The sequence below is a fragment of the Scylla paramamosain genome, chromosome 29 (assembly GCF_035594125.1).
Source record: "Scylla paramamosain isolate STU-SP2022 chromosome 29, ASM3559412v1, whole genome shotgun sequence".
NCBI classification, from domain to species: domain Eukaryota; kingdom Metazoa; phylum Arthropoda; class Malacostraca; order Decapoda; family Portunidae; genus Scylla; species Scylla paramamosain.
Window position 1 is genome coordinate 5,745,111 of NC_087179.1, and position 24,045 is coordinate 5,769,155.

The 24,045-nt window shown below is 40.2% G+C and overlaps 1 protein-coding gene across 1 annotated transcript in view; it reads left to right on the plus strand.

Annotated features, from left to right (window-relative positions):
- The window catches only part of LOC135115196 (prolow-density lipoprotein receptor-related protein 1-like), a 48,934-nt gene extending 25,249 nt beyond the window's left edge, over window positions 1-23,685 (plus strand). The window contains exons 4-10 of the mRNA XM_064031703.1: window positions 1,310-1,425; window positions 11,907-11,997; window positions 13,297-13,555; window positions 14,039-14,326; window positions 15,431-15,703; window positions 23,034-23,278; window positions 23,533-23,685. Of these exons, the coding sequence (XP_063887773.1) occupies window positions 1,310-1,425; window positions 11,907-11,997; window positions 13,297-13,555; window positions 14,039-14,326; window positions 15,431-15,703; window positions 23,034-23,278; window positions 23,533-23,545 (1,285 nt within the window). The 3' untranslated portion in view covers window positions 23,546-23,685. The remainder of the gene's footprint in view (window positions 1-1,309; window positions 1,426-11,906; window positions 11,998-13,296; window positions 13,556-14,038; window positions 14,327-15,430; window positions 15,704-23,033; window positions 23,279-23,532) is intronic.
- Window positions 23,686-24,045: the final 360 nt, after the last annotated feature.

The following is a 24,045-nucleotide window of genomic DNA, read 5'->3' on the forward strand; positions in this document are numbered from 1 at the left end:
CTCAGTCATTCATCACTTTCTCTGGTAAACTATGAAGCTGTCTGCCTGTTTCTGTATTTCCTCCTTCCTATGATTTGAACTCTTTCAAGAGGGAGGTTTCAAGACAATAATCTTTCATTTTTTTATTATTCTCTCGACATCTCTTTTGGGACTGGCACTACAGTGGGATTTTTTTTTTTTTTTTTTTTTTGCCGGTGACCCTCTTACATAAAAAATACAAATAATAAAGTATTGAACATTTTACTGCCGATTATAGAGGAATAACGATATGAGATACATGGTTTCCCTAAACTCTGTAACTAACTAACATTGGCAGATAAAGAAACTTTTTGTTACACTGGCTTTTTGGCGGGGTTGCTACGGTCAACATTATGTATGACTTTCTAACAACAATACTAGACTACGTATTGGCCTCTCTATGATGACCTTGGCTTTTTTTAATCTTCTCTGGTTGTCAAGATTACAGTCTTAACAGGTAATCATGATCAAAATATGTTTGTGTTATTCTTCCCAGTTTCCACTGGTTTCTTAATACATAATGGTACTTTATAAGAGTAATAGCTATATTATTTGTACTGAGATTTCTCTTTGCCGTTGTCCATTTATTCAAATAGAACAGTAAACTTGAATTTGGAAGGAGCGTTTACAGAGAAAGGAGTAATAAAGAACCTCTACTTTATCCCTCCCTTCTCTGCAAACGGTGTTTTTCCCTGTTTCCGGAGATACTAATTGAAGACACCAGGTGAAGAATGTGGTAACATCCTTGTCTCTGTAACTTCATCTCAAACTTCCTTACTCCTATGGTAGATGGTCACTGTTCTCCTATGTCTATCAACAGTGGTATTCCCAAGGATTCTGTCTCATCACTCTCTCTCTCTTCCTATTTTTCATCAGTAAACTAAGCCAATCTTCTTGTGCTATACCACTTTCCGACGTCTTTTACTACACGTCTAACTTTGCGGTGTTCAATGCCTCAAAAATTCAATTCTTCAAAATGCCATCTCTACACAACCTTCAAAATAACTCTTTTCTTCAATGACACTCGAATGTCCCCTTTTATGTTGAATAACCTCAGTTTGTGGTATACTAATAATGACACTAACTGCTCTTCTGATGTTGCTAATTGCATGCCTTCCCTCCTCTCACCACCTCGTTCCACAACACTATCTACTTTCTCATATATATATATATATATATATATATATATATATATATATATATATATATATATATATATATATATATATATATATATATATATATATATATATATATATACACTCAGTCCTCGTATGTGTCTCTCAACCAGGTCAAACTGTAGTGAAGCTGAGGGAAGACGATGTGTTCGAAAAACAGAAAGCTGTGAGGTTTTGCTTGACCAATATAGTGGAAATGGCAAGTCTGATAATTGCATCTGTTGTGCCGGTGAGTATTTTTTTTTTTCTCTCTCTCTCTCTCTCTCTCTCTCTCTCTCTCTCTCTCTCTCTCTCTCTCTCTCTCTCTCTCTCTCTCTCTCATATCGGCTTTGTAAACGCCTGGAATAACTTCTGCTATGATTCTTCCTTGTTTTCAGGTGACGGCCTGCATATTATGAGGGCTGCCCTTTTTGGCCACATTCTAAATGGCACAGTGGGGGATTTCCGTACAAAAAAACGGGAATGTCCTTGCTTGCAAAGCCAGGGCAGAGTAATTGATCAAAGAAACGCGCATGCATGTATTCGCAATAAGCTGAGTTTTTTTTTTTTTCTGTGAACCTCGTAGCTTACGTAACAAATCTTCAGACTTAGAGGAAATAGTCTTCTAAGAGAACTACGATATAATCAACAAAGCAGAATCACGGCAAAATGCAGAAGTCAGGGACTATTTGGCTGAACGTAAAATTCCCAGTTACAGAACATTTAAAAGAAGTCGAGTAAATAAAAATGGAGGCAACATCTTATTTTACATCAAACAGTCTTAGCCCAGTCCTTTTATCGAAACTTCTTGTTGCAAACGTAGACGTTCTATATATATATATATATATATATATATATATATATATATATATATATATATATATATATATATATATATATATATATATATATATATATATATAAATAGATACGGGACGAAATAAGCAATAGTATTTTTGTACAGACCTTCAGTCCCAGCCAGTCCAAACCGAGAGCGACACTTACGAACAAATTAGCGAGATTAGTGACACTGTTATGGAATGATATCTGGCAGCGGCGCCGATGCAACAGGTGTAGCCCCCGAGTTATGAGACTCTCTGTCTCTCATGCATTTTTTTTTTTTTTAATGTTTCCTACACTACATGAACAAAAATCCTACCTATTCCTACCTTACCTATCCTTACCTACTTATGGGTACAATCCTATTCTCGCATATCACGGATGGGTATAGTCCCATTCTCGCATATCACGGGAGTGTGTGAGAAAGGACAGTGAGATTCTTCAATAAATACACCATAATAAAATACGTAGTAATTAATAACCAGTAGTTTACTTTTGTTTAGTAGTTTTTTCGGATTACACCGTTAGATTATACCGACGAAAATGTAGATTTCATCAACGATGAGGAGCAAATTAATAGCATTCTTAACACTTGCTCTGCATCATTGCTATGGTACCAGCAGTCCAAATGATTAACAGCGATATCCTTAGTAGTATCAGAAAGAGGCATGTCAAAATGTATCGATAAAATTAGAGTAAGCAAGTCACCCGGGCATGGCATCATGACCTTCCCCCGCGTCTGAAAAGAAGCTGATTGTGAATTCGTTACCCCTCTAACTTTATTGTTTAATAAATCCCTGCAGTACAATGCCTGATGAGTGGAAGCTCGCTAACGTAACTCCGATTTAAGAAAAAAAAGGCAGTAAATCTTTACCATGCAATCACCGGCCAATTAGCTTAATTTAGTCGCATGCAAAATGCTACAAACACTTAGAATAAATAAACTTGTTAATCACTTAGAGGAAAACAACTTACTTAAAAATACTCAATACAGCTTCCGTAACAAACGCTCTTGTTTGACTAGCCTTTCAGACTTCTATGATATTCTGAACCAGTATGACGAAATTAAAGCTGTAGATATAATATACTCGTCTTTCAAATAGCCTTCGACGAAATCCCCCCCACCCCACAAACGTTTACTGATTAAACTAGAATCACATGGTATCCAAGGCGGCATGTTGAGATGGATAGAAAACTGGCTAAGCAGCTGCTAAGAAAGGGTAGTTATAAATGGAAAAGCATGTAAGTGGACCAACGGGGTGCCACAGGGGTCAGTTTTAGAACTTGCTCTCCGCCGTGTTTATATAAAGGACAAAGACGAGGATGTTACCGGTATAATATCGAAGTTTGCTGATGACACCAAAATAGCGAATACCGTAGTCTCTAACGAACAAGTAAAAGAAATACAGAACAATCTAGACAAGTTGTTAGAGTGGTGCCAAACCTGGTAAATGAGTTTTAATGCGCATAAGTGTATAGTGCTTCATAATCGGAAAGAGAAAACAATGTATATCATGAATGGTACACAACTTGAGAGTATAGATAGCGAAATTAATATACGAGTAACAATAGACGTCTTCAGTTCTCATAAGGGTTTAAATATTTAGCTACTCGGAGCTTCGCCCACTTGACCACTGAAAAACAGACCAGCTGAGTTGCCTGGCGTGCTGCCCGAGTAAAAAGTGTCCTATTGTTCATTGGCGATGTGTCCCTCACAAAGATCACAGCATCCTTGACCACTCGCTCCTTGAGATTTATGGTATTTAAAAGAGAATAGTATCTTCCAGGCCTTCTGGTAATCGTATAAGATCGATTCTTTGTTTTTTTCTTTTATTCTGATCGAAGGAAAGAGGCAGACACATTGGTTATTCTTGTTTAGCGGTTGTTACATTTAAAGAAGAGATATAGTAATATGCAATAGTCTGGTTAAGACATTCCGGGTCAAAATGATGCCTGATGTTGGCCAAATATGACTAGTAAAACTTGCTGCATGGTACGGTACATAAAGCAGTTATGAAATAAAATGTCAAAGCGTCTCTTTGCTGGTATTTTCACACTATTTCCGCGTTTTGGGTGCGTTCCATCTCCTATGTATCCCTATTTATTATCCTGGTCTGTCTAGACAGACTGCAAATATTATAATATAACTAAATATGATCTAGCGATTATGGAGCAAGGGGAAACTGTGATGTAGCTTCTTCTAGCTGTTGTTCAGGTCACAGGTCATTCATAGTGGTGAGAGCGAGGTCCCTTGCTCCAGTCCTCAGATTCCGCAATGTTAAGGTAACGTTCTATCCCGTGTATTGCTTCTTCAGACCTGTCCTACTTCATCACCTGTGCAAATACAAGCCACTCTGCAGAGTATTTTAGCGTGAATTGGTTGTATCAGTCATGACTTCAAACTGCATTACTGCATTGTACCAGGACACAATGATGTATTGGAAGTCGTGTCCCAAGACAGGAAGGCGATTCAGACACCTTTACCTGCCCTGCCAGAATGCCGCACGCCGCTGGAAGGCTTGACTGTTCCACGCTCACTGTAAGCTAATGTTACTATTCACTGAACTTGAAACAATTCATGCTACACGGTTTTAATAATGGTTTTCACTCATGACTGACTTGTATGCAGATAATTCTGCATGTTCGAGACTTTAGTGAAAACAATACACGCACATCGGCTTGGTTTCACCTAAAATATTTGCATCGCATGGCTGGGTCTTACGTTCCGCCCCGCTGCCCGCCTACAATTCTCGTAAGCCCTTAGAAAGCTTGTGGCCCGGGATAGTTGTAAGGTTCCGAAACTCACAGGAGACCTGCGTGAAAGGAATGCGTCAGAAAATGCATGTTTCCGAAGCGCTTGCGAAGAAATAAGAAGATGCCTAATATCGAACAGTCTTAAATCGAGCCAACAACTTTCAAAAGTAAAGAAAGCGAACAAAATAGATTCATCGTCAGATCATTTGAATGTAAATCTAAAGATACGATTTTCCGTCTGTATAACTCCTTGGTTCGTCCTCTTTTGGAATATTGCGCTTAAGCATGGTGCTCCTATTACCAGAAAGACATAGGTAAATTAGAACGAGTTCAGCGTAGAGTAACAAAAAATATACTAACCCTAAGAAACAAATCATATGAAGAATGACTTAAAAAAAAAATTTATTCCCATTAACTAAAAAAAAAAGATGTTATAGAGAGAGGGAGAGAAAGTGGTTATTTGATAAAACTACATAGTTGTTTCAAATCAGAAAGGGGGCGGTAAAAGGGTTTAATTGGTTTTCAGTTGTGATGTTAGATTCTCCATGAAGCTTCGAGGTTTCACTTTTGATGCTTGAAGCTTCGAGCTTTGCTGACGCCGAGCTTCATATGAGGTGATAAGTACTGCTAGCAGTCACGAGAAAGGGCATTTCGGATCGAGCCTTAGTCCGTTTGGAGAGGAACCCACAACCAGCCCAGTCTAGTTTTGAAGCCTTTACCTTAAAGTTGCAGTGTTATCACCACGCACCTTGGCACTCTGTCTTTACTCCGCCGTGCGCTCGTGGCATCCATGGGCGTGTTTTTGTGTGTGCACCGATAGACCACGTAGCACTGCGAATAAACGGGTTCAAGTACATTTCCCTGTGTTCCTGTTTCACGCCTACGTGTGTTCGTTGCATTTATGGGTGTGTTTCGTGCCTGCACCGATAGACCCACATAGCAAAGGATAAGAGGCGACGTCATACAAACAAAGAATAAGAGACGACGTCACACAAATGTTTAAAATCAAAAGCATTGATATCAAAGACTGTATTAAGTATTACAAGTACGTCTTCAAATAACACGCCAGGAAAAGATTGTAAAATTCTTAAATCTTTCAATTCTCATGAATAAAAGCTTATTTTTTCCATCGTATCGTCAATCTGTGGGTTTCCTCAAGACGTTTCCTCAAGACTCCAACACTTGACTTTTAAAAGCTGTTTTGATGTTTTGCCTTAAATCCGCGGTTAACAAGAATTAGGTTCAATTCTCATGAATAAAAGCTTATTTTTTCCATCGTATCGTCATTCTGTGGGTTTCCTCAAGACGTGATAGATTCCAACACTTGAGACTTTTAAAAGATTGTTTTGTTGATCTTTTGCCTTAAATCCGCGGTTAACAACAATTGTTAGAGGTTGACTTCCTTGCTTCCAGGAAATGGGGCACCTCATTTAATCTATTTTCATTCTTTCCAATAAAATTTCCTTTGGGTGTTTACTTCAACCCCATAAGGCATTTTTTTCTGACCTGTTCCCTGTATGGCTTATACTGGAGCGGAGCGAGTAAAGGGTAGGAAGAGAAATATGTTTTGCTTTTATTTCTTTTATCACCTTAGTAGTCCTAGGTCAGGTTATCTCGTGAAAAACCACAAGGTTTGTAACTCTCTCTCTCTCTCTCTCTCTCTCTCTCTCTCTCTCTCTCTCTCTCTCTCTCTCTCTCTCTCTCTCTCTCTCTCTCTCTGGGTTCTGGCTAAGGGCAACAAAATCTCTCTCTGGGTTCTGGCTAAGGGCAACAAAAACGACGAAAGAAGAAGTCTTACTGAAAATGGCAGTATTTTTCTAAACAGGTTGAATGTAGGCAAACTTCTAACAAGAAAGAAAAGTGCATGTTGACTTTTTTTTTCTCGTGTAATAGGAGTTCTGGTCAATGACAACAAATGAGACTTGAGGCCCATTGAAGGTCCCAGGTGAAATAAGCAATGTCCGAATTAAAAAGTTTCTTGAAATATTGATGTTGAAAGAGTTAATTCATAGGTAGTACGAAATTCATGCAGAGTTCACCGGTGAAAAGGTTCGAATGACTGGAAATACTGATTAACTCTTGCATTATGGAAGTGGACAGAATAGGTGTTAGTAAAAACACTTGTGCTGCGAGGCCGGAAAGAGGGGGAGGCAAGCATTTAGGAAGATCATATCAGTTAGCAAGAAAGTAGCAACAGAATATAACAATAGATACGAACTCTTGTGGTAAAGAGAGAGATACGGGTGAATGCTGCCATAGGAGAGTTCATTAGATGAACTGTTTTTGATTTCACCCTGTTCAAGAGAGCTGTATGAGTGGAACCTCCCATATATTTGAAGGCGCCTGTACAAAGTTAACAACTGGGGACTGAGAAAAAGTTTTAAAAACTAACTTAGACGACTCAGAACACAGAACTTCATAGAAGCTGTTTTATCGAGAGATGAGATGTAAAGTTTCAGTTTATATTAATTGTAAAGAATAGATCAAGGATTTTGAGTGCAGAAGGGAACGGTTGAGCGTTCTTTAAGAAGATGGTAAAATTAACTGGAATGTTGTATCGAGTTAATAGATGGAGGAACTGAGTTAGGAGCCTCTGAACAATACTAAATATGTTCAGCCCAACAATGGAAATTTTTGAAAGCTCAGTAGTCAGATGTTCTGTGGCTTTCCTGCGTGTGTTATTTAATTCCTGAAGGGTTGTACGTGTAGGAAAAGTGCAGTGGTGTCATCATCCTAGGAGTGGATAGGACAATGCGTTTGTCTTGGAAGATCATTGGCGAATAACAAAGGGAGTGGGTAAGAGGAAGGAACCTGAAGGAGCACTGCTGTTGATAGACTTAGGAGAACAGTGACCGTCTACCACAGCAGCAATAGAGCGGTCAGAAAGGGAGCTTGGGAAAAAGTTACAGAGAAAGATGAAAGCCGTATGACGATACTTTGGAAACTAATGCTTTGTGCTAGGCTCAATAAAATTATATGTTTGGTGAAACTTTCGCTGTTTCGTTAAAGTTACAAAAAGAGGTTGACTAAGATTAGGGATACCAGAAGTTCACCAGTACATCGGCCACGACGGAGCCCATACTGGCGATCAGATATAAGGCTGTGAAGTGATAGATGCATAAGAATTTTCCCAATAAGAAAAGATTTGAAAATTTTAGAACGACAGGACACTAAACCAATAGGAAGACAGTCTAGAGTTTGAGCAGTTCATCTTTAGGAACAGGTTCAATGTACGCAAAATTCCAACATACAAGAAATGCTGATCAAAAATAAAACTTTAAGTAAATAACATATATATATATATATATATATATATATATATATATATATATATATATATATATATATATATATATATATATATATATATATATATATATATATATATATATATATATATATATTTTTTTTTTTTTTTTTTTTTTTTTTTTATGTAGGAAGGATACTGGCCAAGGGCAACAAAAATCTAATAAAAAAAAATGCCCACTGAAATGCCAGTCCCTTAAAAGGGTCAAAGCAGTGGTCAAAAATTGGTGGATAAGTGTCTTGAAACCTCCCTCTTGAAGGAATTCAAGTCATAGGAAGGTGGAAATACAGAAGCAGGCAAGGAGTTCCAGAGTTTACCAGAGAAAGGGATGAATGATTGAGAATACTGGTTAACTCTTGCGTTAGAGAGGTGGACAGAATAGGAGTGAGAGAAAGAAGAAAGTCTTGTGCAGCGAGGCCGCGGGAGGAGGGGAGGCATGCAGTTAGCAAGATCAGAAGAGCAGTTGGCATGAAAATAGCGGTAGAAGACAGCTAGATATGCAACATTGCGGCGGTGAGAGAGGGGCTGAAGACAGTCAGTTAGAGGAGAGGAGTTGATGAGACGAAAAGCTTTTGATTCCACCCTGTCTAGAACAGCAGTATGAGTGGAACCCCCCCAGACATGTGAAGCATACTCCATACAAGGACGGATAAGGAGCTTGTACAGAGTTAGCAGCTGGGGGGGTGAGAAAAACTGGCGGAGACGTCTCAGAACACCTAACTTCATAGAAGCTGTTTTAGCTAGAGATGAGATGTGAAGTTTCCAGTTCAGATTATAAGTAAAGGACAGACCGAGGATGTTCAGTGTAGAAGAGGGGGACAGTTGGGTGTCATTGAAGAAGAGGGGATAGTTGTCTGGAAGATTGTGTCGAGTTGATAGATGGAGGAATTGAGTTTTTGAGGCATTGAACAATACCAAGTTTGCTCTGCCCCAATCAGAAATTTTAGAAAGATCAGAAGTCAGGCGTTCTGTGGCTTCCCTGCGTGATATGTTTACCTCCTGAAGGGTTGGACGTCTATGAAAAGACGTGGAAAAGTGCAGGGTGGTATCATCAGCATAGGAGTGGATAGGACAAGAAGTTTGGTTTAGAAGATCATTAATGAATAATAAGAAGAGAGTGGGTGACAGGACAGAACCCTGAGGAACACCACTGTTAATAGATTTAGGAGAAGAACAGTGACCGTCTACCACAGCAGCAATAGAACGGTCAGAAAGGAAACTTGAGATGAAGTTACAGAGAGAAGGATAGAAACCGTAGGAGGGTAGTTTGGAAATCAAAGCTTTGTGCCAGACTCTATCAAAGGCTTTTGATATGTCCAAGGCAACAGCAAAAGTTTCACCAAAGTCTCTAAAAGAGGATGACCAAGACTCAGTAAGGAAAGCCAGAAGATCACCAGTAGAGCGGCCTTGACGGAACCCATACTGGCGATCAGATAGAAGGTTGTGAAGTGATAGATGTTTAAGAATCTTCCTGTTGAGGATAGATTCAAAAACTTTAGATAAGCAGGAAATTAAAGCAATAGGACGGTAGTTTGAGGGATTAGAGCGGTCACCCTTTTTAGGAACAGGTTGAATGTAGGCAAACTTCCAGCAAGAAGGAAAGGTAGATGTTGACAGACCGAGCTGAAAGAGTTTGACTAGGCAAGGTGCAAGCACGGAGGCACAGTTTCGGAGAACAATAGGAGGGACCCCATCAGGTCCATAAGCCTTCCGAGGGTTTAGGCCAGTGAGGGCATGGAAAACATCATTACGAAGAATTTTAATACGTGGCATGAAGTAGTCAGAGGGTGGAGGAGAGGGAGGAACAAGCCCAGAATCGTCCAAGGTAGAGTTTTTAGCAAAGGTTTGAGCAAAGAGTTCAGCTTTAGAAATAGATGTGATAGCAGTGGTGCCATCTGGTTGAAGTAGAGGAGGGAAAGAAGCAAAGTTATTGGAGATATTTTTGGCTAGATGCCAGAAATCACGAGGGGAGTTAGATCTTGAAAGGTTTTGACATTTTCTGTTAATGAAGGAGTTTTTGGCTAGTTGGAGAACAGACTTGGCATGGTTCCGGGCAGAAATATAAAGTGCATGAGATTCTGGTGAAGGAAGGCTTAAGTACCTTTTGTGGGCCACCTCTCTATCATGTATAGCACGAGAACAAGCTGTGTTAAACCAAGGTTTAGAAGGTTTAGGACGAGAAAAAGAGTGAGGAATGTACGCCTCCATGCCAGACACTATCACCTCTGTTATGCGCTCAGCACACAAAGACGGGTCTCTGACACGGAAGCAGTAGTCATTCCAAGGAAAATCAGCAAAATACCGCCTCAGGTCCCCCCAACTAGCAGAGGCAAAACGCCAGAGGCACCTTCGCTTAGGGGGATCCTGAGGAGGGATTGGAGTGATAGGACAAGATAAAGATATGAGATTGTGATCGGAGGAGCCCAACGGAGAAGAAAGGGTGACAGCATAAGCAGAAGGATTAGAGGTCAGGAAAAGGTCAAGAATGTTGGGCGTATCTCCAAGACGGTCAGGAATACGAGTAGGGTGTTGTACCAATTGCTCTAGGTCATGGAGGATAGCAAAGTTGTAGGCTAGTTCACCAGGATGGTCAGTGAAGGGAGAGGAAAGCCAAAGCTGGTGGTGAACATTGAAGTCTCCAAGAATGGAGATCTCTGCAAAAGGGAAGAGGGTCAGAATGTGCTCCACTTTGGAAGTTAAGTAGTCAAAGAATTTCTTATAGTCAGAGGAGTTAGGAGAGAGGTATACAGCACAGATAAATTTAGTATGAGAATGACTCTGTAGTCGTAGCCAGATGGTGGAAAACTCGGAAGATTCAAGAGCGTGGGCACGAGAGCAGGTTAAGTCATTGTGCACATAAACGCAGCATCCAGCTTTGGATCGAAAATGAGGATAGAGAAAGTAGGAGGGAACAGAAAAGGGGTTACTGTCAGTTGCCTCAGACACCTGAGTTTCAGTGAGGAAAAGAAGATGAGGTTTAGAAGAGGAGAGGTGGTGTTCTACAGATTGAAAATTAGATCTTAGACCGCGAATGTTGCAGAAGTTAATGAAGAAAAAGTTGAGGGGGGTGTCAAGACACTTAGGGTCGTCGACGGAAAGGCAGTCCGACCTGGGGACATTTATGGTCCCCTCCCCAGATGGGGACTCCGAGGCTGGTGTAGGAGTCGCCATGATTTTAAAATTTTTTGAGGGAAGGGTGTGTGTGTTATTAGGTGCTTGTAGTTTTGTGTGGAGGAAGAGAGTTGTCTTTAGAGGGCAGGCTGTGACTGCCCCCTTGTGTTGTGAGACACAAAGGGAAACGTTCAGTGAGGTCACAGCTGGGTTTAATGATAAGTTCACAGCACCCCCTGAACAGTGCTTTAGACCTCACTGGGAGTAATTATCGTTTCGGCAGGTGTCTACTGCCTCCTCCTATAAGTAAATAATATATATATATATATATATATATATATATATATATATATATATATATATATATATATATATATATATATATATATATATATATATATATATATATATATATATATATATATATATATATATATATATATATATATGGAAGGCAGTCTAGAGTTAGAGCAGTTCATCTTTAGGAACAGGTTCAATGTACGCAAAATTCCATCATACAAGAAAAGCTGATAAAAAAAATAAATTTTAAGTAAATAATATATATATATATATATATATATATATATATATATATATATATATATATATATATATATATATATATATATATATATATATATATATATATTAACTGCAAACTAATCACTTCGATTGTATTTATTTATATATTTATTCATTTATTTATTTATTTATTTCAGTCTGTGACTCCCCTAACGAATGCACCGGCACTTTAAGAGAAGCTTGTAATGTAGATGAATTCCTTGTGAGCGACCATGGGACATTCTGCAAGTAAGACGTGACAAGTACATTTCACCTCCTTACCCTTCTTCATATATATATATATATATATATATATATATATATATATATATATATATATATATATATATATATATATATATATTTATTTATTTATTTATTTATTTATTTATTTATTTATTTATTTATTTATTTATTATTATTATTGTTATTATCATTCATTAATGATCTCCTAAACCAAACTTCTTGTCCTATCCACTCCTACGCTGATGGTACCATCCTACACTTTTCCACGTCTTTTCATTGACGTTCAATCCTTCAGGAAGTAAACATTTCACGCAGGGAAGCCACAGAACGCCTGACTTCTAATCTTTCTAAAATTTCTGATTGAGCAGAGCAAACTTGGTATTGTTCAATGCCTCAGAAACTCAATTCCTCCATCTGTCAACTCGACACGACCTTCCAGACAACTATCCCCCTCTTCTTCAGTGACACTCAACTGTCCCCCTCTTCTAAACTGAACATCCTCGGTCTGTCCTTTACTTATAATCTGAACTGGAAACTTCACATCTCATCTCTAGCTAAAACAGCTTCTATGAAATTAGGTGTTCTGAGACGTCTCCGCCAGTTTTTCTCACCCCCCTGCTGCTAACTCTGTACAAGGGCCTTATCCGTCCATGTATGGAGTATGCTTCATATGTCTGGGAGGGTTCCACTCATACTGCTCTTCTAGACAGGGTGGAATCAAAAGCTTTTTGTCTCATCAACTCCTCTCCTCTAACCGACTGTCTTCAGCCTCTCTCTCATCGCCGCAATGTTGCTTCTCTAGCTGTCTTCTACCGCTATTTCCATGCTAACTGCTCTTCTGATCTTGCTAACTGCATGCCTCCCCTCCTCCTGCGGCCTCGCTACACAAGACTTTCTTCTTTCACCCCTATTCTGTCCACCTCTCTAACGCAAGAGTTAACCAGTATTTTCAATCATTCATCCCTTTCTCTGGTAAACTCTGGAACTCCCTGCCTGCTTCTGTATTTCCACCTTCCTATGACTTAAATTCCTTCAAGAGGGAGGTTTCAAGACGCTTACCCTTCAATTTTTGACTACCGCTTTTTATGGGACTGGCATTTCAGTGGGCATTTTTTTTATTGGATTTTTGTTGCCCTTGGCCAGTGTCCCTCCTACATAAAAAAAAAAAAAATATATATATATATATATATATATATATATATATATATATATATATATATATATATATATATATATATATATATATATATATATATATATATATATATATATATATATATATATATATATATTCGTATGTAGATGCTGTCAGCCCTGTGTAGCTGTTGACTGCAATGGCCGGTGTGTGAGCGACAGCAGCCTTTGCAACGTTAACGAGTATGTTGATGGGACCTGTACTGGAAGCAGCTGCGCCTGCTGTGTAGCTTGTGGTTCTCCAGACGATCAGTGTGCAGGAGCAGGAGGGATCTGTGTCGCTGCTGGGAATGACTGTCCATGTGGCACTTGGATCAATCCTGACTTTGGGTGTAGTGGAGACCAAAACTGCAAATGCTGTGTTGCTGTAAGTTGTAAAGCCATAGTCCTTTTAAGTATTTTCTTATCCAACAATGTAACTAGCTATGCGTCACGGAAATGCAACGGTAAGCTAGCGTTACCGTTGTGACTTGTGCAAGCATGTCATTATCTTTTCATATGAAAATATGCATCTGTTAATCACCTTTTCCTGTAAATTAAACAGACTGGCTCTTTTACGTATTCTCTCGTGTTCTTCTCATATCAGTGGTAGATTTAGCAAGCATGCTCACTTTTTCATGGTTTTCACCGATATCATTTCACAAAAGCTATCATTCCTTGTTCTTATCGTCCTTCAAAAACAAATCTCTTTCATGCAATGAGACTAAAGATACATCAGTATCTTTACTGCATCACCATGTTAAATACTCTTAACGACTTTTCAGTTATATTTTACCCTAGACTGTCATGCATCAGTCCTATTGAAATAAAGATACGCCATCCTTATCTGCCTTCTGTGTCTCTCCACTAGTGCACGCCTTCAAGCGCTTGCTCCGGAGGTCACAATCCTGGAAGGTGCGTGACCAACTCGTCCTTCTGCAACGGGAAAAATGAATACATTCTTAACGATGGGTGTTATAGTAATAGTACTTTTGAGTGTTCGTGCTGCAAGACCTGCACACCTGATCTGTTATGTGCTAATGAAAATGGCGTGTGCTACAACAAGATTAAACATACGCAGTGTCCAAGTGGATTTAGGAAGAGTCTATTCGGTGGAGCCTGCTGTAGTGATGAATGCATCTGTTGTATTCGGGATGAGGTTAGTATATTTTTTTATCTTTTACCTGTGTGTGTGTGTGTGTGTCATTCACCTGCGTTCGTCTGCTAGTCACCCAGCCACCCGTTGTCCTACGGGAAAAGCATAACCGATGTATCTGTGGGTGTGTTTGTGTGTTTGTGTGTGTGTGTGTGTGTGTGTTTCAGTGAGTGGGTGAGTGTGAGGTGGGGGGGTGGGGGTGTCGGGTGTGTGGATGTCATACTAATAATAAAAAATATCTGCTTATCTAACAGCAAATAATGCATGACGATAGACGCGTTTTCTTGCTCTCCTTAACCTCAAGTATGCAGCTATTTATCTATTCATTTTTTTTGTGTGTGTGCATGTGGTTTTCATCCATTTGTTTGAAAGACAAATTTCTATTATATAACGAAACCCACTATATACAGGGTGTCCCGAAAGAAAATTTACATATAGAAATAAAACATCACTTCATTCTAAGTCGCCAAACATTGTATGGTCAAGGACTTTTAACGCCACGGTTTAGAAGTTACAGGACATTTATTATGAACATAAGAACATAAGAAATAAGGGAAGCTGCAAGAACCGACCAGGCTTACACGTGCCAGTCCCTGTATGAAAAATACCTACCTATTTCCGTCTAATATCCATGCACCTCAGTGACAAGTTGCTACACAGTCGCGTCGCACAACGTCCAGTAGATAGCTGTTGCCATATGAAGTTTATTATATTTTATCTCTCAATTCTTGCAACGATACACCACGTCCTTGAATATCATCTTACCTTGTATGCGATAATCTTGATGTGTAATAAAGTAACATCCCAAAGATGGCAACGCCCAGTACTGGCTGCCTCCCTCCCTCTTTCCAACTCGCCAACTGCTATATAATTGTGCTGTAACTTCTAAATCACGGTGTTAAAAGCAATTGACCATAAAATATTTCCCATTTTACAATGACTGTCTTGATCTTTCACTGTATGTGACTTTCCACAAGGGACAGCCTGCATTTTATAAATACTTGTATGTGTGAAATAGTTAAAAGGAGTAATCTACCGATACTATAGTTACATCAAATCATCATACCTCAATAATTATAAACGTGACTTTATATCTTTCACCAACAGTGTAGTAGGACGTCAACAGACTGCAAAGGATATGGTGCATTATGCTTACCTCAGGAAAGAAATTGCTGGCATTACGAGACAAATGATTACTGCCCTGACAATGAAAAGTGTTGCAAGTATTGCTATCCTGACGAGACATGCTCTTCGGAGGGCGGAATCTGCATACACCAAAGTGACGGCGGTTGCATAGGCGGTTTTATCAAGAGTTTGACTGGATCTTGTTGTCACCATCCTGATGAGTGTATATGCTGTGTTCCGGACACTTCCAATGCTGTAAGTTGAGGGCTCTCTCTCTCTCTCTCTCTCTCTCTCTCTCTCTCTCTCTCTCTCTCTCTCTCTCTCTCTCTCTCTCTCTCTCTCTCTCTCTCTCTCTCTCTCTCTCTCTCTCTCCCCTCACTCCTCTCTCTCCTCTCCCCTCACTCCTCTCTCTCCTCTCCCCTCATTCCTATCACTCCTCTCCCCTCACTCCTCTCTCTCTCTCTCTCTCTCTCTCTCTCTCTCTCTCTCTCTCTCTCTCTCTCTCTCTCTCTCTCTCTCTCTCTCTCTCTGTGTGTGTGTGTGTGTGTGTGTGTGTGTGTGTGAGAGAGAGAGTATGAAAGATGGAAGGTGAAACCAAACACACACAAACATACACACACACACAACCGAGAAGACTCGTGTTCGACTCCAGGGCGCGGAGAGGCAAATCGGCGAGTATCTTAATGTGTAGCCACTGTTCACCCAGCAGCAAGTACCTGTTCATCTAGGAGCAGTTAGGTACGGGATGTAACCCGAGGGGTTTTGTACTCGCTATCCCAGTGTGTGCTGTGTTAGTGGTCTCCGTCCTCCCCAAAGATCGGTCACTATTTGCACTGAGCTCTTTCCGTTTCCGTAGGGTAACGGCTGGCTGATTGACCAGCAGACGATCGTAGGTGAATGAAACACACACACACAGATACACACACAGATAGATAGATAGATAGATATTTTATTGACCACAGCAAACAGATAATACCAATGGATTGTACATAATAGTATTACATAATCTACAAGATAATATTAAATTATTATCGCTTCCTAACTGTAGTCCATCATCTATTAGTTACTAAAAGTCTATTATTACAAAATAAACGAGCTAAACATAAACACTGGAGAAATATCTATTCTTAGGACCCTTGTTTATAAAATATATATATATATATATATATATATATATATATATATATATATATATATATATATATATATATATATATATATATAAACAACAATATTCATGACATATACGCACTACTATTATTATCAAATCCTCACTAATCCCACAATCGTGTGAAACATATTAAATTCACACACACACACACACACACACACACACACACACACACACACACACACACACACACACACACACACACACACACACACTCACGCACACAAACACACACAGACACACACACACACACACACACACACACACACACACACACACACACACACACACACACACACACAAACAAGCACATATAGAGATACACACACACACACACACACACACACACACACACACACATACACACACACACACACACACACACACACACAAACACACGCACACATACACACACACACACACACACGCACACACACACAAACACACGCGCACAAACATGCGCGCACACACAAACACGCGCACACACACACACACACACACACACACACACACACACACACACACACACACACACACACACACACACACACACACTCAAACACACAGACACACACACACACACACACACACACTCGCACACACACACACACACACACACACACACACACACACACACACACACACACACACACACCACACACACACACACACACGCACACACACACAAACACACGCACACAGACACACACACGCACACACACACACACACACACACACACACACACACACACACACACACACAGACACACAAACACACACAAAGAAGACACACACAGACACAGACACACATACACACAGACACACATACACACACACACACACACACACACACACACACACACACACACACACACACACATACACACACACACACACACACACACACACACACACACACACACACACACACACACACACACACACACACACACACACACACACACACACTCAGACACTGGAGTCAGAAGTCTTTCGGTGGAGAACTTCTTTGCAGTGTAGCTCCTGTAGTATTTAGGTACCTGGTGGAAGCCGCATATATATATATATATATATATATATATATATATATATATATATATATATATATATATATATATATATATATATATATATATATATATATAATGTAGGAAGGAAACTTGCCAACGGCAAAAAAAATCCAAAGGAGAAAAAAAGAAAAAGCCCACTGAGATGCCAGTCCCACAAAAGGATCCAAAGCGGTAGTTATAATTTAAAGGAAAAGTGTCTTGAAACCTCCTTCTTGAAAGAAATGAAGTCATAGGAAGGTGGAAATACAGAAGTTAGCAGCGAGTTCCAGAGTTTACCAGAGAAAGGGATGAATGATTGAGAATATTAGTTAACTCTTTCATTAGAGAGGTGGACAGAGAGGGGATGAAAGAAAGAAGAAGAGCTTGTTGATGGCGCGCCTCTGACAGTATGTGATGAGCTTGATATTTTGGGTGTCAGATTCGACTCAAAACTGTCTTTTGAACGGCACATCAGGCGTCTTGTCAGTTCTGCCTCGCAAAAGCTTGGCGTTGTGAGGAAGGCTTACTGGATTTTTGGTGACCAGTCTATCTCTGCCAGCTGCTTCCGGTGTTTTATTCTTCCACTGCTGGAGTATTGTGCTCCTGTGTGGTCTTTCGCAGCTGTGTCCCACCTCCGTCTCATTGACAGAGTTGTCTCCTCCGCTAGGTTCCTCTGTGGTGGCGAAGCAGCTTGGGATCTTGGTCACCGACGCAATGTCAGCAGTGTCTGCATGCTATATAAGATCCATGCCAACCAGCTTCACCCGCTGAATGCCTCCATCCCAAATGCATTTGTGCCCACCAGAAACACTCGACTTGCGTCAAATTCACATGCGCGCTGCTTACAGCAGGTTAGGTGTCACACCAGTCAGTTTCAGCGAAGCTTTGTTCCTTGTGCTGTAAGACTTTGGAACATGCTTGACGAGGGCACATGCACTGCGAGTGATGTGCAAAAATTCAAGTCTGCTTCGAACAAAATCTTGAAGAGTCTAGTCAATTAAACTCTGGTTGCTTTTGCAGCTATACCGGTGATAAATTGTGTAACTATACCTGTGATTTTATACCATCAAGTTTTAAGTAGTTATACTACATTTACTCGTGTTGTCTGACATATATTAAATAAGTCAGAATTGTTGATTTTTTTTGTTGAATTTTTTTTGTGAGTTTCAATAATTCTCAGTTCGTTGAGGCGTTCTTTATAATTGTTTAACCTATTTTCTCCTCCTGCTCTGATTTCATCCTACTATTGTGCTAATTGCTTTTCCTTTCTTCTTTCTACGGTCAAGGTGGGTGGGGGTTGTCATCTGGCAACTTATAGCGCTTGCGCTCGTCCCACTCTGCCTTCTCCGTTATGTTTAATAATAATAATAAAAAGAAAGTCTTGTGCAACGACGCTGTGGGAGGAAGGGAGGCATACAGTTAACAAGATCAGAAGACCAATTAGCATGAAAATAGCGGTAGAAGACAACTGTGGCGATGAGAGAAAGGCTGAAGACAGTCAGTTAGAGGGGAGGAGTTGATGAGACGTAAAGCTTTTTATTTCACCCTGTCTAGAAGAGCGGTATGAGTGGAACTCTCGCAGACATGTGAAGCATACTCCATACATGGATGGATAAAGCCCTTGTACAGAGTTAGCAGCTGGAGGGGTGAGAAAAACTGGCAGAGACGTCTCAGAACACCTAACTTCACAGAAGCTGTTTTAGCTAGAGATATGTGAAGTTTCCAGTTCAGATTATAAGTAAAGGACAGACCGAGGATGTTCGGTGTAGAAGAGGGGGACACTTGAGTGTCATTGAAGAAGAGGGGATAGTCTGTCTGGAAGGTTGTGTCGAGTTCATAGATGGAGGAATTGAGTTTTTGAAGCATTGAACAATACCAAGTTTTCTCTGCCCCAATCAGAAATTTTAGAAAGATCAGAAGTCAGGCGTTTTGTGGCTTCCCTGCGTGAAATGTTTACTTCCTGAAGGGTTGGACGTCTATGAAAAGACCAGAAAAAGTGCATCATGATGCACGCTGATGAAATCATCAGCGTAGGAGTGGACATAAGTGGATAAGGCCCTTGTACAGAGTTAGCAGCTAGGGGTTGAGTGGATAGGATAAGAAGTTTGGTTTAGAGGGTCAGAGAGTGGGTGACAGGACAGAACTCTGAGGAACAACACTGTTAACAGATTTAGGAGAAAAACAGTGACCGTCTACCATAGCAGCAATAGAATGGTCAGAAAGGAAACTTGAGATGAAGTTACTGAGAGAAGGGTAGAAGCTGTAGGTGGGTAGTTTCGAGATCAAAGCTTTGTGCCAGACTCTATCAAAAGCTTTTGATACATCCAAGGAAACAGCAAAAGTTTCACTAAAATCTCTAAAAGAGGATGACCAAGATTCAGTAAGGAAAGCCAGAAGATTACCAGTAGAGCGGCCTTGACGGAATCTATACTAGCGATCAGACAGAAGATTGTGAAGTGATAGATGTTTAAGAATCTTCCTGTTGAGGATAGATTCAAAAACTTTAGATAGGCAGGAAATTAAAATAATGGGACGGTAGTTTGAATAGAACGGTCACCCTTTTTAGGAACAGGCTGAATGTAGGCAAACTTCCAGCAAGAAGGAAAGGTAGGTGTTGGGAGACAGAGCTGAAAGAGTTTGACTAGGCAAGGTGCAAGCACGGAGGCACAGTTTCGGAGAACAATAGGAAGGATCCCATCAGATCCATAAGCCTTCCGAGGGTTTAGACCAGCGAAGGCATGGAAAACATCAGTGCGAAGAATTTTAATAGGTAGCATGAAGTAATCAGAGGGCGGTGGAGAGGAAGTAACAAGCCCTGAATCGTCTAAGGTAGAATTTTTAACAAAGATTTGAGCAAAGAGTTCAGCTTTAGAGATAGATGTGATACCAGCGGTGCCATATGGTTGATATAAAGGAGGGAAAGAAGAAGCAAAATTATTGGAGATATTTTTGGCTAGATGCCAGAAGTCTCGAGGGGAGTTAGATCTTGAAAGATTTTGACACTTTCTGTTATTGAAGGAGTTTTTGGGTAGTTGGAGAACAGACTTGGCATGGTTCTGGGCAGAAATATAGAGTGCATGAGATTCTGGTGATGGAAGGCTTAAGTACCTTTTGTGGGCCACCTCTCTATCATGTATAGCACGAGAACAAGCTGTATCAAACCAAGGTTTGGAAGGTTTAGGTCGAGAAAAAGAGTGAGGAATGTACGCCTCCATGCCGGACTATCACCTCTGTTATGCGCACGGCACACAAAGACGGGTCTCTGATACGGAAGCAGTAGTCATTCCAAGGAAAATCAGCAAAATACCTCCTCACGTCACCCCAACCTGCTATAGCAGAGGCAAAATACCAGAGGCACCTTCGCTTAGGGGGATCCTGAGGAGGGATTGGAGCGATAGGACAAGATACAGATATGAGATTGTGATCAGAGGAGCCTTAACGGAGAAGAAAGAGTGACAGCATAAGCAGGATTAGACGTTAGGAAAAGGTCAAGAATGTTGGGCGTATCTCCTAAACGGTTAGGAATACGAATAGTGTGTTGCACTAGTATTCCTGACTGTTTTGGAGATACGCCCAACATTCTTGACTTTTTCCTGATCTCTAATATGTGTGTGTGTGTGTGTGTGTGTGTGTGTGTGTGTGTGTGTGTGTGTGTGTGTGTGTCTGTTCGTCTATCTGTCTCTTTCTGTGTGTGTGTTTGTGTGTGTGTGTGTGTGTGTGTGTCTGTTCGTCTATCTGTCTCTTTCTGTGTGTGTGTTTGTGTGTGTGTGTGTGTGTGTGTGTGTGTGTGTATCTCTATATGTGCTTGTTTGTGTAATAATAATAATAATAATAATAATAAACGGTTTATTCTTTAGGCAGTCAACAAACTGAAAATGTACATTGGGGGTGGGGAAATACTTGACATTAATCCTAAAGGTAAAGCAAATCTAGAAGAGACTATTGATTGATGGCTCGCACCATGGTGGGAATCGCACTGAGTCTGTACAGGTCCGTACGTGGCGCCTTTAGGAGCGTTATCTTATTGTGGTGTCTGGTGGCACGGGTAGGGCGAGGCGCGTCAGGCGGCAGCATGTTTCTGAGACGTGGATGATTCAGAAGTCCCCTTCCAAACTTCTCCAGAGCCTCACTGTACCTGGTGGATAGTCTGGACAGCTTCAGGGTGTTCAGGGCTTTTTCATAGGTGGTGTATGCCGGGCCAAGGATGACCCTGCACGCCCTTTTCTGCACACTCTCCAACTGTAGCTGTTGAGTTTGTGTGAGGGAGGAGGACCACGCTGGGGAGGCGTACATGAGTTTGGGGAGGATGAAAGTAAGATAAACCCCCCTTAACTCATCTGTCGGCGTCCCCAGCGACCTGAGTCTGCGCAGTCTGAGTCTGAGTCTGAGTCTGAGTCTGAGTCTGAGCCTGAGTCTGAGTCAGCTGGTCGTCCACCGTGACTCCGAGGAGCTTGGCACATCGGACCACCTGGAGGGGGTGAGGGCCCACTGAGAGCTGGGGAGGGGGCACTGGTACTGGTGTGTGTGTGTGTGTGTGTGTGTGTGTGTGTGTGTGTGTGTGTGTGTGTGTGTGTGTGTGTGTATCTCTATATGTATCTCTATATGTGCTTGTTTGTGTGTGTGTGTGTGTGTGTGTGTGTGTGTGTGTGTGTGTGTGTGTAGGTCTCTCTCTCTCTCTCTCTCTCTCTCTCTCTCTCTCTCTCTCTCTCTCTCTCTCTCTCTCTCTCTCTCTCTCTCTCTCTCTCTCTCTCTCTCTCTCTCTCTCTCTCTCTCTCTCTGTGTGTGTGTGTGTTAAAATGTTTTTCTCTTGATCTTTAAAATAAAACTATAATTACATTTGCTAATATTCTTTCTTCATTCCGCCCTGCTCCTGCTTTCCCACTGTTTAATATCTACAGCTCTTCTATCTCTCAAACTGTTCTCCTTTGTCGATGCTGCAAAAGACACAAAACTGTACATCTTTGGTATCCCTCACCCACACTCTTTATTCTTTCTTAAGGCTAACACTTAACACCTTAGAACACAAATTCGCTCACATAAGGAATACCATAACAGTGAGAACTACACCATTCCATTTACTTTCTTAGCTACACTGTTCCATTTCATGTATGTAGAAATTATTCTGTGGTTTCTTCATTAATGCGCAGAACTGCTTCTACAAGATTAATTTCTTTTTGCTTTGTTTTTCCTTTTTTTCCCATTTCCGTGTTAGCAGGGGATTACAATTAATTAATATTGATTTAAAAATTAATTCCAATATCAAGCAATTCCAATATCAAGAAATTATTTACATTTCATGAAAAATAATAACTAAAAATACCATCATCATGCTACACTAAAACTCATATCAAATGTTTCTTCCCAGTGTTTGTATGACAACTGCTTCGCCAATGGCACTCCTGCATACCCAGCGAATGCTGTTACCTTTAATTATTATGCTTCGTACCAAATTTATGATAGCTGTGGAGCTATATGCACCAAGTTTTGCAAGCCAGACGCACAATGTTGCAATGAAGGAGGGGTATGCTATTCGTATGGGTGTCCCCTGGGCTATGAAGTATCAAACACAGGAAATTGCACTGACGATCCAAAATGTTATTGCTGTGTTTAGTAAGTATCTTTACATATTTCTTGTATCCTTTTCACTTTGACATATCAACTCATTGATTTATTTTTTTCTTATTTTGCGATATATATATATATATATATATATATATATATGCATTTACTTGCGCAAAGGCATAATTTTGCTCAACGTAGAACTACGTGTTATAATTTGATGCCACTACAAAAATGCACATTAAATGTTTGGTTGGTAAAAATAATGTTGTTACTTGAACTCATTGTCCCTTTTCTCTTCCCAGTTCCCAACGCTGAAGCGTGACCACAACTCCCGGATGATACAGCCGCGTCCTGACTAGCGATCAACATACCACTACACTTTTTGTTTTCCTTATCTGTTCCTTTTTATTTTTTGCACATGTAGCACCCTGAATTAAACCAGAAAATCTTATAAATAATATTTCGGACAAGGATGAAAAATTACCTAACATATGCAACGATTTTCTGTTTTAGCAATATATATATATATATATATATATATATATATATATATATATATATATATATATATATATATATATATATATATATATATATATATATATATATATATATATAATGTACTAGCAAACAATGGTGTTTTCTTTCCTTTTATCGTGAGCGGAAGATCCCAAGTCAGAGTATGCAAATGGAAGGTTTTAGTGAGACAAATGAGACCCTTTGTCGTATTAGTGACACCAGCGCCGTCATCTCCCCTTGCAAAACTAATGACAGCGCAAGCGGCTCGGAAAACAAACGGATCATAAGACAACACT